This window comes from Vigna angularis, chromosome 9 (genome assembly GCF_016808095.1).
Source record: "Vigna angularis cultivar LongXiaoDou No.4 chromosome 9, ASM1680809v1, whole genome shotgun sequence".
Taxonomy (NCBI): domain Eukaryota; kingdom Viridiplantae; phylum Streptophyta; class Magnoliopsida; order Fabales; family Fabaceae; genus Vigna; species Vigna angularis.
This window is the reverse complement of record NC_068978.1, coordinates 9108458-9120823: the sequence shown is the minus strand read 5'-3', so window position 1 is coordinate 9120823 and position 12366 is coordinate 9108458. Positions and strand designations below refer to the sequence as shown.

Genomic DNA, 12366 nt, shown 5'->3' with positions numbered 1-12366 from the left:
ATTCAGCTCATCATTGAAGAAAATTTGTTGAATGAAGATGTCATCTTAAAGGACATGGCTTGTAATATGAAAGAAAAGTTTCAAAAGTATTAGAAGGAGTATAGTATTGGGTTAGCTTTTGGAGCTATTCTTGATCCACGACTAAAGGTTGATTTTATAACATATTGTTATAAAAAAGTGGATCCTCTAACCTATGTAGAGAAAACAAAGAAAGTGTTAGAGAAGTTCAAGAGGTTATTTAAAGAATATGTAAAGAACTTTTCTACCTCTAGTGTTTCTCTTTCCCAATCACCTACTGAATCCATCTTGATGTCTCAGTCCAATACTGAGGGGAAAAAGTTTAAGAGATCAAGGATTATTTCGGTAAGCGTTTTATATCTAGTGTTCAATTTTTTTTCCAATTTTTCTAGTTTTGTTTTGATAATTAATATGTAATGCATTGTAGGATTTTAAAATGTATCAGAATGAGTCAAAATCTATCATTGGAAAGAACGAGATAGATGTTTATTTAGATGAACCAACAATAGATGATGATGAAGACAATGAAGATTTTGATGTGCTCAAATATTGGAAGACTAATGAGAAAAAGTTTGCCATATTGTCTATATGGCTCGAGATGTGTTTAGTATTCCCATTACTACAGTGGCATCAGAGTCAGCTTTTAGTAAAGATGGACGTGTACTTTCGAAATATAGAAGCTCCATTCTTCCTGAGCATGTGCAAATGTTGATTTGTACTCAAAATTGGCTATATGGATTTTCTGAAAATCCCAGTGGTAAGTGTATATGTTATTATTTTAAAAATTACTTTACATTAAATTATTGATTCTAAACTAGTTGTTTGATTGTATTTCAATTGCTTGTGATAGATGAAATTGTTGAAGATATTTTTGATCATGAGGGAATTGATGAGTCTAAACTTTTAGAAGATGTTGAAAGTCTTCAACATTGTGGGCAGTGAAAGTGATCACAGGTAGACTCGGTGACACCATAACTTTAATTTACTTTATAATTATTAATTATTGTTTATAATTTTTGTAGAATGCTAGTCGTTTAGATTTCAATATGATTTGTAATGTCAAATTTCATTAAGGGAATGCTTTTTCACCAAGTAATTAAGCGCTATGTAATTCAGGCTTTTCATAACAAAGGGCCCGGAGTTACTGAAGATTGGAACTTGTTAGGAAAGAAATATGCAAGGTTTATTTTTTTTTTGTTTAATTGCAATTTGATGTTTATGATATCATTAGACCATTGATAATTTACTTGTGAGCTGAATATTTTTTTCTAGTTACTAAATGTTGTGATGATTAACTAGTATGAATACCTGATCTAAGTGAAAAGCTTATTGTGTTTGGTCGAGTCATCAAGGGAGAGGATATTGTTCAGGTGGCTGAATTTGCATAATTCTCATTATCACATCTGATATTTTATGCTCAGTTTTTATTTTTCCTTTTCTTTTGTTGCTGGTTATGTCCTTTCTTACTCCTATTGGCTAAAGTTATGCATATCAATTTAAATAATTTTTTCTGTTTAGTTATTAGTAGATTCACTAATTTGCATAAGTCATAATGGTTATAGAAGTCAGTACCATATTTATATTGACATATGAACAAATTGTTTAAAGACAGTAACATCAGATAGGAATGAAAACATGACAAGTCATGTGAATATGCATAGGCAGACTCTGTCCAAAATCAACACTAGATTTCAGAATTAAAGCTAATACTGATGGTTTCATAATCCTATTCCAGGAAATTGAAGAAGTGAATACAGATGAAGAACCTCAAGGATTTCACTTTAGGTTTGTCAATGCAACTTTTGATTTTTGATACAGTTTTAGCTACATGTTTCAGTTGTCTATTTAGGGATTATGAAATCTTTTTTTTCCCTTTTCTGTCATTGTTCGTTCTTCTTTTGGTGTGGTAGGATGAATGTAAGGTCTGTTGCCACTTGCCAGTTTGGTGATATCACGTCATATATTTTGACATTAAACTTCATTTGTAACCTCATATATATTCCCTTGAAGCTTGAAGTGTTATGGATCTTGTTACTGATATTAGAGCATGAAATTTGTAGGTTGTAATATGAATAAGATTTTGTAAAATAAACATGATTTGTGATTACTTGTATGATGATATTATGTTTCTGGACATTAAATTTTGTAAAAAGGAAAGCCCATGGGCTAGCCCTGGCCTATAGGGCTTTAGGGGTTTTTAGCCTTGTGGGCTTTCTTAATGAAGGGTTGTTTTTGGCCCTGTGGGATTTTTTGGCCCCAACCCACATGGGTTAGGGCCAAATCTTATTAAAAGGGCTCATTTGACAGCTCTAGTTATCACTTGTCTTAAGCTAAGGTAAATCCCCTAGATTAGGATCTCTAACTATTCTCACGACATGCCTCACCCCTCTCTACTTGAGACTGAATGATCATTTGAATATCAGGATGAACTCCAAGACTAAGCTTTCTATATTCATACTTACATTACTTGAAACCACTATTGAGAAGTTCCTCCTTGGAACTCTCTTAACCATGTTGCATTCATATATAAATCATCATATAACTAGGCCAAAGAACACATAAATCAATAAAAATCCATCACATAACTTTATACATCCATTACCAACCACAACAACATCTAAAAACCACCTAAGAAAGTAGAGAAAATTGGCGCTCAAGTGCCTAGAAGTTGACGCTCAGCGCCGTAGCTTCTGTTTTCTAGTGCTCAGCATCCTAAGGCCGACACTCAGCACCCTGGCCATTGGAATGTGGTGTTCAGCGCCCTATAGGGTTGCCTAGGCGCTATTAGAAAAATAACACCCTTTTAAGATCACTTTGCACAGGATTGAGTAATGATTTCTAGCTGTTTCTGTTTTGATGTTTCTAGTTGTAATTGGTCATAGTAGTGCTTGTAGATTAGGCCATTACTTTCCATTTACTTGGATTAAGATAAAATTTGATGCTCCGGTTGAGTTAATTTAGGTTTAATTTGAATTTTAATTAGGAATGTATCTTTGATTCTGTTCTGGATTGATTTTCTCTGGATCATGATTTTGCTAATACTTTGTTGTCTTAATATGATTGAAATCAAAAGTCTCTAGTTAGGTGTTTTGTAAATTGGTTAGATGAAAGTGTGTGAAGTGCTAAATCAAGTTTTGCAACAAGAACCAAAATACTCGAGAGTGAGTTTAAATTTTTATAGGATGTCTTCCCGAAAAGCATTTAACACTCTTTCTTCCAAATCAAGTTCAATGCTACCTATGTCTTTAGCAAGTTTCTTGTTTTCTTACATTTGTTGAACAAGTTTTGGATTAGTTTTAGCTTAGGTAATAACCTTTTATTCTCTTTTTATTTGAATTCGTTCTTTTACATAATACTTCATTTTTGCTTTGTATACTTGTGTTACAGGTTCTTGCATCCATTCTTCAATAAGGATTAGCATTTATGTTTCTTCCACTTCAATATGCATATATAGTAGTTGCTATTAGGTTTTCCTCATGCTTTCATTAGTTTAAATTCTATAGTTCACTTTTAGGTTTTGCTCATGCATATATTCTTTCCTTTTTAGTTTCAAAGTTTTATTTTTCTCCACTTGTTTAGTAGTTAATAATTAGTAAATAAACAATACAAGGATTAACTCTACACTTTAAAATTTAATAAGCCAAGTATGCATATTAATCCTAGGTTGCTCCTATACTACACTAGTGAGGAATCTAGTTTGTTGACTTTTTGCACAACAAAAAAATGTTTCAACAATTACAAGCAATTTAACACACCAATTGAGTATCATATCAGTTTACTCATACAATTCAACACATCATATCATTTAATCAATTTTACATTCTTTTAGGTGTTTAGGAGTCTAGGTTAATATATTTTTCTTTCTAATTATTTATAATTAGGCTAGTTTACGATTTTCTTTAAACTTGTAGTTATGAAAAATTGTAGTTAAAATTAGGCTTTTAGGAGAATTTTTTTAGTGTTCGTTGATAAATAGGAAATTAGTATTTTTGGAAAATCTTTAATAAAAGTTCTTTTCTTTATTTTTTTGCTTAAATAGGTTTTCATTTTCTTTAATTTCTGAAATGCCCTTCTTTTATTTGCTGATAAACTCTTATTCTTAATTGTCTCTATTAACTGGGCTTATTGTGATCAATAAAAACATTTTTGGACCTATTCTGCATTGGGGTTGGTGCTAATATGAAGAAAATGAATTGGGATGTTGGATTGGACTGCACTTAATGAAGCTATGTGTTTTGGCGGAGAGCTTTGGGGGTCTTTGTCTCGTGACACTTTTAACTCTGTATTTTTTCCTATTTTTCTGTGTTAATACTCTTCTTTTAGGTTAATCTAGCTTTTAATTTTCTAAAATTAAGGTAGATTAGTATAAATAGGATAAAAATAGGTTCTAAATAGAAATAGTGATAATTTTCTCTTTTTAGTTAAATAGAATAGGTTTTTAAATACATAAATAATTTTCTTTTTAGAAAAAAATAAATAAAATTTTAGTTTGCTTTTATAGGCTTTTATTTAATCTTTTTGCTGTTTAACCCCTCCTCATTTCTCTTCTTTTTGCAGGTTAACCCTGGCCAAAGGGCCAAAAATCTGGTTAAAATAACCATCAGGCTGAGGAAGAAATGTATTGGGAGCTGCTGCTGAAAGAAGGAATTGGGTCGCTGCACATGGAATTGGACTTAATTGAAACACACCGTTTTGGTGTTTTGAGTGGCTGGTATGGACTGAAGTCATTTTGGGCAATAGATTAATGAAATGCTACGTTTTATGTAGCTCCGAGGTTGAACACTGAGGGGGTCTTTTAGTTCATGCTTCATTTGGGCAAAGACAAATTAAGCTCAAATTTGGGATTTCTCCCAATTTTCTCAACACCCTCTAGTTAGGGCTTGACGAGAGCGAGAGAGATGAAGAGAAGTTGGACCTTGCGCCACTTGCTAGAAGGATGATCGACCCAAAAAGGAAGACGGTCCGGAAGCAAATTGGACCAGAAGGGTGATCGAAAGCGTGCTGAGAAGTACGAAGCTCAAACGGTTGAAGAAGTTGGTTCAGAGTTCGTTCCAAATTCCTGCTTTAGTTTAGATTTCAAAGCTTTCGTAGCATAGAACTTCTTCTGCACTGGATTTTTCTGAGGAGCTCATGAGCGTGACAAGCCATGAGTTTCTTGGCGATTCCAGTAACTTGTACCTTTGTTCTTGAATTATAATTGAAATCTGATGTTTACTTTTATTGTTCTTGATCCAATTTTACAATTATGCTTTTTAATTGTTTCTTGCATTTGAGTTTATTTCCTTGCCTTATCATTCAGCGATTTTACATTTCAGTTTTATATTCTGAGTTTTTTTTTTAGGTTTGTTCATTGCTCCTTTATGATTCCAGCATTTGATTTGGATATTGTATGATTAGGAATGATATTTTAGGGATATGTTCCATTCTTTTTAGGTTTCTAGCATTGTTGATTAGTGAATTTGTATCTAGTATTGTTTTGAATTTGTTTATTTCCTTTTACGTCTTATAGTTAGGTTCTCCTTAAATAGTTTAGTTAAATTGTGTTGTTTTGATTTTAGCAAATTTCAGGTTAATTGCTTAACCTGTTTGAGAGTGTGAATGAGAACCTGCAATATTCAATCTCTGAATCAGAGTTTGCAAGACCCCAAAGTGGGCTTGTTGAACCAAGATGTCTTCTTGAGACAGGTTGAGATTCACTCTCATCAAATGGATCAAGTAATCAATTCTGGGGTTATTTTGTTTTGATTTTAAATGCTTTTACATAGTTTTACACATTTCTACATCATTTGCACATTCAATTATGATTTAGCTTTTACCCATTGTTCCCTAGTTATTTTTCTTTGTAAATAGGTTATAATTCTACATTTCTAAAACTTAATAAGTACTAAGTCCACATATTAGACCCTAGGTTGCCCTTATACTACATTAGTGGAAAATTTAGGTTTGTTGACTTTTATGCGACCAAAAGCCTTTAAAAGGGGTTTTCTCTTTGATGTAAAGGGGTTTTTAGACAGTTAGATGGGGTTGGACAATGTATGTACAGGGTAGAGTAGAGAGAGAGGTCGCGATTGCGAGTAGTTAGGGTTTTTCGGTTTCGTGACCTTAGCTTTAGGTTTTGTTATCATTTTTATTGTTTTTGAACATTGAACATTTAATGTCATTTAATGGTTGCTCAGAACAAAAAAGTGTTTTTTGATTTCCTACCATTAGGTAGCATTTTACAATTAAGCTCTTTTAATTTGAAGATATCAAACATATAGAAACTTTATAACAAGATGACATATCTGTTTAGCTCATGGTATCGTCTTGATCCAAGTAAATGCTTCTTTGGCGTTTGTCTCTTTTCAGACAGTGTTTAGCTTGCTCAGGCTTCTTTAAGTCTTTTGATAATTAAGTCTTTTAATTGTTTAGTCGACGACATTGTCTCGATTTGTTTTTGTTTTCGAGAAAAGCCAAATGCCTACTTCAGATATTTTAAGCATTGAGCATTTAGCTCAGATCTCTCTCAAACACCTTTAGACAAGACATCGTCTAGTCATGCATATCATTGTTCTAGCCTAAGTGTTTTTCTATTTTCTAGGATCTAAGTGTTTTCTTACGTTTTCTAAGTTTGAGGTTCAGGTTCTAGTTTTTGTTTGTTTGAGTTTTGGCTCTATGTTTTTACCCTAGGTTGTTTGTTGATCATTAACCCATTTTAATATTATTTGGTTAAACTTCAAAACATGAGATCGTTTGTTCGTATAAACGATTTTGTATTTAATATTGAGCTTATCATATGCTAGTTTGTTTAGTGTTTTTGAATTGCAATTAGTTTAGGTAGATGTATGTCTCTTTTTATTCTTTCGTGATGAATTAGGTTCTAGGATTGAGTAATGATTTCTATTTGTTTCTGTTTTGATGTTTCCAATTGTAATTGGTCATAGTAGTGCTTGTAGATTAGGCCATTGCTTTTCCATTTACTTAGATTAGGATAAAATTTGATGCTCCGGTTGAGTTAGTTTAGGTTTACTTTGAATTGAAATTAGGAATGTATCTTTGATTCTATTCTAGATAGGTTTTCTTTGGATCATGCTTTTGCTAATACTTTGTTGTCTTAATATGACTAAAATTAAAAGTCTCTAGTTAGGTGTTTTGTAAATTGGTTAGATGAATGAGTGTGGAGTGCTAAATCAGGTTCTGCAACAAGAACCAACATACTCCAGAGTGAGTTTAAATTTGTACAGGATGTCTTCTTGAAATGCATTTAGCACTCTTTCATCCAAATCAATGTACATTTGCCTATAACTTTAGTGTTGCCTTTGTCTTTAGCTAGGTAGGTGGGTTGGTCCACCATGGGTTCAACCCACATGAGCCGGGTATAAATGAGTCGGATTGAAATTTAACCCGCATAAAAAAATACAATCTTTTAAAACTCAATTCGACTCAAATCCGTGGTGGACCAAGTTGACCCGCAGATTGTAACCAATTTTGACAACTCTAGTAAAAATGTTTATAAGTAAAAAAAAATAAAAATTAATTTTTAAAATGTAAAAATTGGTAACTTACGAAATTGAAATAATAATAATGATAAAAAATTATTTTTATTATTAATATTATAATAATAATAATAATAATTATTATTATTATTTTATTATTATTATTAATATTATTATTATTAATTTTTATAATAATAATAATAATTATTACTATTTATTATTATTATAATCTATTTTATTTTATTATTATTTTTATTGTTATTATCATTATTTATTATTATTATTATTATTTTTTGTTATTATTATTATTTATTATTATTATTATTACTATTATTATTATTATTATTACTATTATTATTATTAGTTATTATTTTTATTATTTGTTATTTTTTTATTATTTATTATTATTATTATTACTATTATTATTATTGTTATTATTAGGATTATTATTATTATTATTATTATTAAGATTAGTACTTAGCCAAACCTTGCAAATTAGGCTTTTGGATATTTAAAAAATCTAAACCCAATCTTACTTTTCTCTACCACTTTTACACTGCAATACTCTACTTACAAAAATCTTTAGAATGGAACTCATCAATGATACTCCTTGCCGGAAATGAAGTCACTGCCGGCGAACCCGACCAAAACGTTCTGACAAATTTTCGATCACAACTTTACCATGTTAATTGACCCATTCTACATGACTGAACACCAACAACCACCACTGGTTTCTCGATTCACCACCCCTTCAACCCATCACCACAATAGCAGCACCATCACAACCCCTAGCAACCTTTTGACCCACGCTTCTTCCAAAGCGCGTCCTTCGCTTCCTTCTTGCCACCACCTTTGGTGCTCTCACTTAATCCATTATGCTGGAACCGAATACCATATTTTGGGAACCGAATACCATATTTTGGGAACCGAATACCATATTTTGGGAACCAAATACATGATGCTTGGAACCGAATACAGGTTCCATGTAAATTCCTCATACGCCTGGAACCGAATACAGGTGGTCTAGGAATCGAATACGTCTCTAACAAATCACTATTTTTCATCTTCTTTAGCTTCAAAAGTCGTCTTCATCTTTCAACCAGTTTCTTCTTCATTGTGAGTTTACAGTGACCATATAAATCACTGTTCTTCTCATGTTTTTATTATTAATCAAAATCTTGGACTGGATTCTTTGTAATTAGAATGTGATAATTAGAGCTAAAATTATAAATTACGACGCACGACCAATCTCTCCAAATCCCTCAATTTTGCGCAGGTGATAAAAAAAGCGACACATCCCGCAAATCCTAGAAATCCTATCAAATCGTTCCTTCCATTTCTTCTAAAGTGAACACAGAACTCACCTCAATTTTTCGCTCTCAATCACCACTTAAGAGTAAATTCTGTTCAAGTAAACACATCATTAGAGAGAATGTAAGTATTAATGAGACGAGTTTAAGAAATTATATTTATTTAATCAACTTATTTTAAATTTTATAATACTTTGTCTGATTATTTTAAAACATCTACCAACTATAATACTTTGTTTTCTAAGTTTTTACATTCCTTTTCTTAAAAACTAGTTATTTGAGTTTTTGTTTTTTAAAAACAAATTTAATGAAACTCATAATCTAGATATTTTTTGTTTTGAAAATATCACGTGTTATAATTAAAAAAATTATAAGATAAAAATTAATTAGATTTTGACACTTACATTTTTAAATAATATTAGTGTTAATTTAATTTAATAAAACATATTAAATCTTTTTTTTACAAAAAATAGAAATTTGATTGAATATAAAAGAATATAAAAAAAATAAACACCTAAATACATTACAAAAATATCAAATTTTAGTAGAGGTTAACTTTTGGGGGTTTTAGAAACCTCCGTAAAATATTTTTTATTTTTTTAAAAGAATTTCGGCAGTGTCTGAATAAACCGCTCCTGAGTGAAAATTTTTTTGATTTAATTTCTGCAAACTCGTGCTCATACATTTGCTTCTTCACTTCCCATCCCCCCTCCCTCTTCCCAAACCCTAGAAAATATTCTATCAGTTGCCATTTTCGTCGTTGGTGGAAGCGAGCGTTGGTGGGCGTTGCTTTCTGGTGGCCATTTTCATCGGAAGGTGGCGGCATCTCCCCCGCCGTGAACTCGATGCTTCTTCGCTTCCTTAAGGATCACTATCAAGAAGTCGCCGCAAGTATCGTCCTGTCTTGGCCAATGATCGCGCGGTGCTCGAAATGTCTTCCATAGATCCGGGATCTACTTCTTCCACTTCTGCATTTACAGATATTCCTTTTAATCTCAGGTATTCTTCACACTGTTCCATCTTCACCTATTTTCTTCTGTAGCGATTGCGCCGATTTCATTTCGTTTCGTAATCAGAAACTTGTGCCTACCGGAAGAATTGGGCGATGTTTTGACCTGCTGTTGCTTGCGATTGAAACAAGTGAGATTTTGTATGTGAGAGTGCGATAATGTTAAAAGTATATCTTAAACTTATTTTTCTCAACGACAGTGATAGTATGTCATAAGGACTTTCCCTTCTGTAATAAAATACCTGACTCTGGTTTATTGTAATTTCATTTAGAAGCTTGTTAATAAAAAAGGAGTAATAGTTACCTCCAAGGTGCCGGAAACGGGTTTGACCTTAGAACCAACCTCCGATGCTATTCCCAATCGCGATGAAGTCCAGGAGGTGGAAAACAAAGAAGCAGAAAATGTTTTACCTGACAATCAAGAAATAGACTTAGTAGGATCTACTAATGAAGAGGATGCACTGGATCCAGAGAAAATGAGGCTGGAGGAAGCAGCAACAAAGGCACAAGCTGCTTTCAGGGGTTATTTGGTATGCAATTAACTGATTTATAGAATGCTTTACTGATTAAATTGCTAATGTCTTTTAGTCTGAAAGCAAAACTGAACTCTAAATATGAAAGTATGTTTTAATCTACACTGCAAAAGAATAGTAATTGAGTGGAGTTGATTTTTACATATGCTATTATTGTAAATTATCTTTACATCTGACTTGGACGCTTTGGTGGATCAAGAAATTACGAGGTGTAGTTGTTTATTCTTATTAGAATTGAACCTTGACGCTTAGTGTGATATTTAAAGTTAATAGCTAACAAATACACATAAGAATGTTTATTAAAAATCATTTTAGGGTTTGATTATATTATCCTTACAATATATTATAATTATCAAAGTATGATAAAAAAACAATTATTGGAGCTATTCTAAATAATAAAAAACCATACAAATCTATTGAAAACAAGCCACAAAAGATTTGGTTAATTTGATTCGAATTTTATATTAAACCAAAATCAAACCTTAAACTACATTATGAATTGTTGTTTTCATATGTATGTTTTTTTTCAATTGTCCTGTAAATCTTGAAAATATTGGCTGCAGTGGTTGAATTGAAAGTGCAAATGCTACAGTGTGCTTGATAGCAGACTTTCTTAACTAATGTTATAGCTGCCTTAAACCCTCGACACTTGTTTGTTTGACAAGCCACAAGTACAACAGCATTCCCACCTATGATGAAGCTTATCTAGAGTTTGTGTCAATCTAAGTTATGCAGTAGAGTTAAATAAAGTTTGAAAGGGATTGTGTTGCATGCATGTGGTTTTCCCTGCATTACATTAAGCTTAATCATGTTTTTTTCTTAACAGATAGATGAAAATGTACAAAGGGAAATTATAAATCACAGATCATTGAGGCATCCCAATATTGTCAGGTTCAAGGAGGTTTGTTCTCTTAACTCTGTACACGTCCAAAGTCTTGGCATATTTCTTCCTAATTGTACCTAATGCGTATTTTAATCAGTTCTCATGCTCTGAAAGTATAGGTCATACTAACCCCTACACATTTAGCTATTGTGATTTGTCTAGACGAGCTACTCCAAAAAGGATATGGTCTGGGGTCTGGAATTTCCCTATTCATAGCAACTAATATCTGGTAAATTTTTACTCTTCCTCAATGTGATATTTCCAACTTTTATTCTATGGTGTTTTTGTTGTGTTCTAGCAACTGCTAACCGGATATTTAACATTTTATCAAATAATTAAAAGGATTTCTGTTGTCATTTTTCACTGAAAACATTATATGGAAGGCATTTAGGCCCACCACTATTAATAGTGGACGTGGAGCTGAATTTGAAGGTGCTGTTATTGCTCTACTTCATCTCCCAGGTAACTGTTTTTGTATGATAGATTGGAGTTAATGTTCTTGGATTTACTGTTTTAACAATCTATTGGTCAACTTGTTCAGCTGCTTCATCGTAAGTACAGTGGAAACTTCTTTGTAGATCTATTGGGAAAATGGAAGGAATCTGAATATGGGGGTGGTCAGTCTGTACCTGTTGGGGGAATTGCGTACTATATCACTGCACCATCCAGGTAAGAGAATTAGTAACAAATTAAAGTTAATTAATGTCATTTCTATTTGAATAATGTGTTCATTAAACGTTCCAATTAACCAATGTTGCTGAATGTCATGTTTTTGTTTTGTAGGGCATTAGTTGCTGGGCACAGGCTGCGAGTTCAAAGTTTTTAGCTTTCGGTGGTTTCGAAAAACCCCTAGTAATTACCGGCGGTTTTCCAAAACTCCTGGAAATAGAGGAGGTTTCACAAAACCTCGGTTAATTCCGGCGGTTTTAGAAACCCCTAGAAATAGGGGCAGTTTTGTAGAAAACCGTCGGTAATTTTGTGACGTTGGTTTTCCCAATGGTTTTTGTAACTGCGGGAAATGTATTTTCTGGGAGTTTTAATCCCCAGTAATGTCAAAAATAACCCCTACTAAAATTATAGATTTTTGTAGTGATATAAGTCAAATTACCCGTTAAATATATTTTTGTCATATTCCATA

At 32.3% G+C, this 12366-nt stretch overlaps 1 protein-coding gene and 1 long non-coding RNA gene across 2 annotated transcripts; both read left to right on the top strand.

Moving 5' to 3' along the window:
- The first annotated feature begins 495 nt into the window (after positions 1-495).
- Positions 496-5238, top strand: LOC108346320 (uncharacterized). The gene is made up of 4 exons (XR_001833799.2): positions 496-775; positions 869-972; positions 1754-1803; positions 4576-5238. It is a non-coding gene; the product is annotated as an uncharacterized LOC108346320 (long non-coding RNA).
- A 4216-nt stretch (positions 5239-9454) lies between these two features.
- On the top strand, positions 9455-12366 carry LOC108347010 (uncharacterized). Its single transcript, XM_052868869.1, has 8 exons — positions 9455-9802; positions 9880-9943; positions 10085-10342; positions 11172-11246; positions 11348-11457; positions 11612-11690; positions 11770-11897; positions 12012-12366. Exons 1-8 carry the CDS (start codon positions 9735-9737, stop codon positions 12052-12054), a joined length of 825 nt encoding a protein of 274 aa, XP_052724829.1. The 5' UTR covers positions 9455-9734; the 3' UTR covers positions 12055-12366.

Coding starts and splice junctions, on each gene's coding strand:
- LOC108347010 (XM_052868869.1), top strand. CDS start 9,735: ATGTCTTCCATAGATCCGGGATCTACTTCTTCCACTTCTGCATTTACA. Junction 9,944..10,084: donor GTTGCTTGCGATTGAAACAA/GTGAGATTTTGT, acceptor AATTTCATTTAG/AAGCTTGTTAATAAAAAAGG. Junction 11,247..11,347: donor ATATTGTCAGGTTCAAGGAG/GTTTGTTCTCTT, acceptor CTGAAAGTATAG/GTCATACTAACCCCTACACA.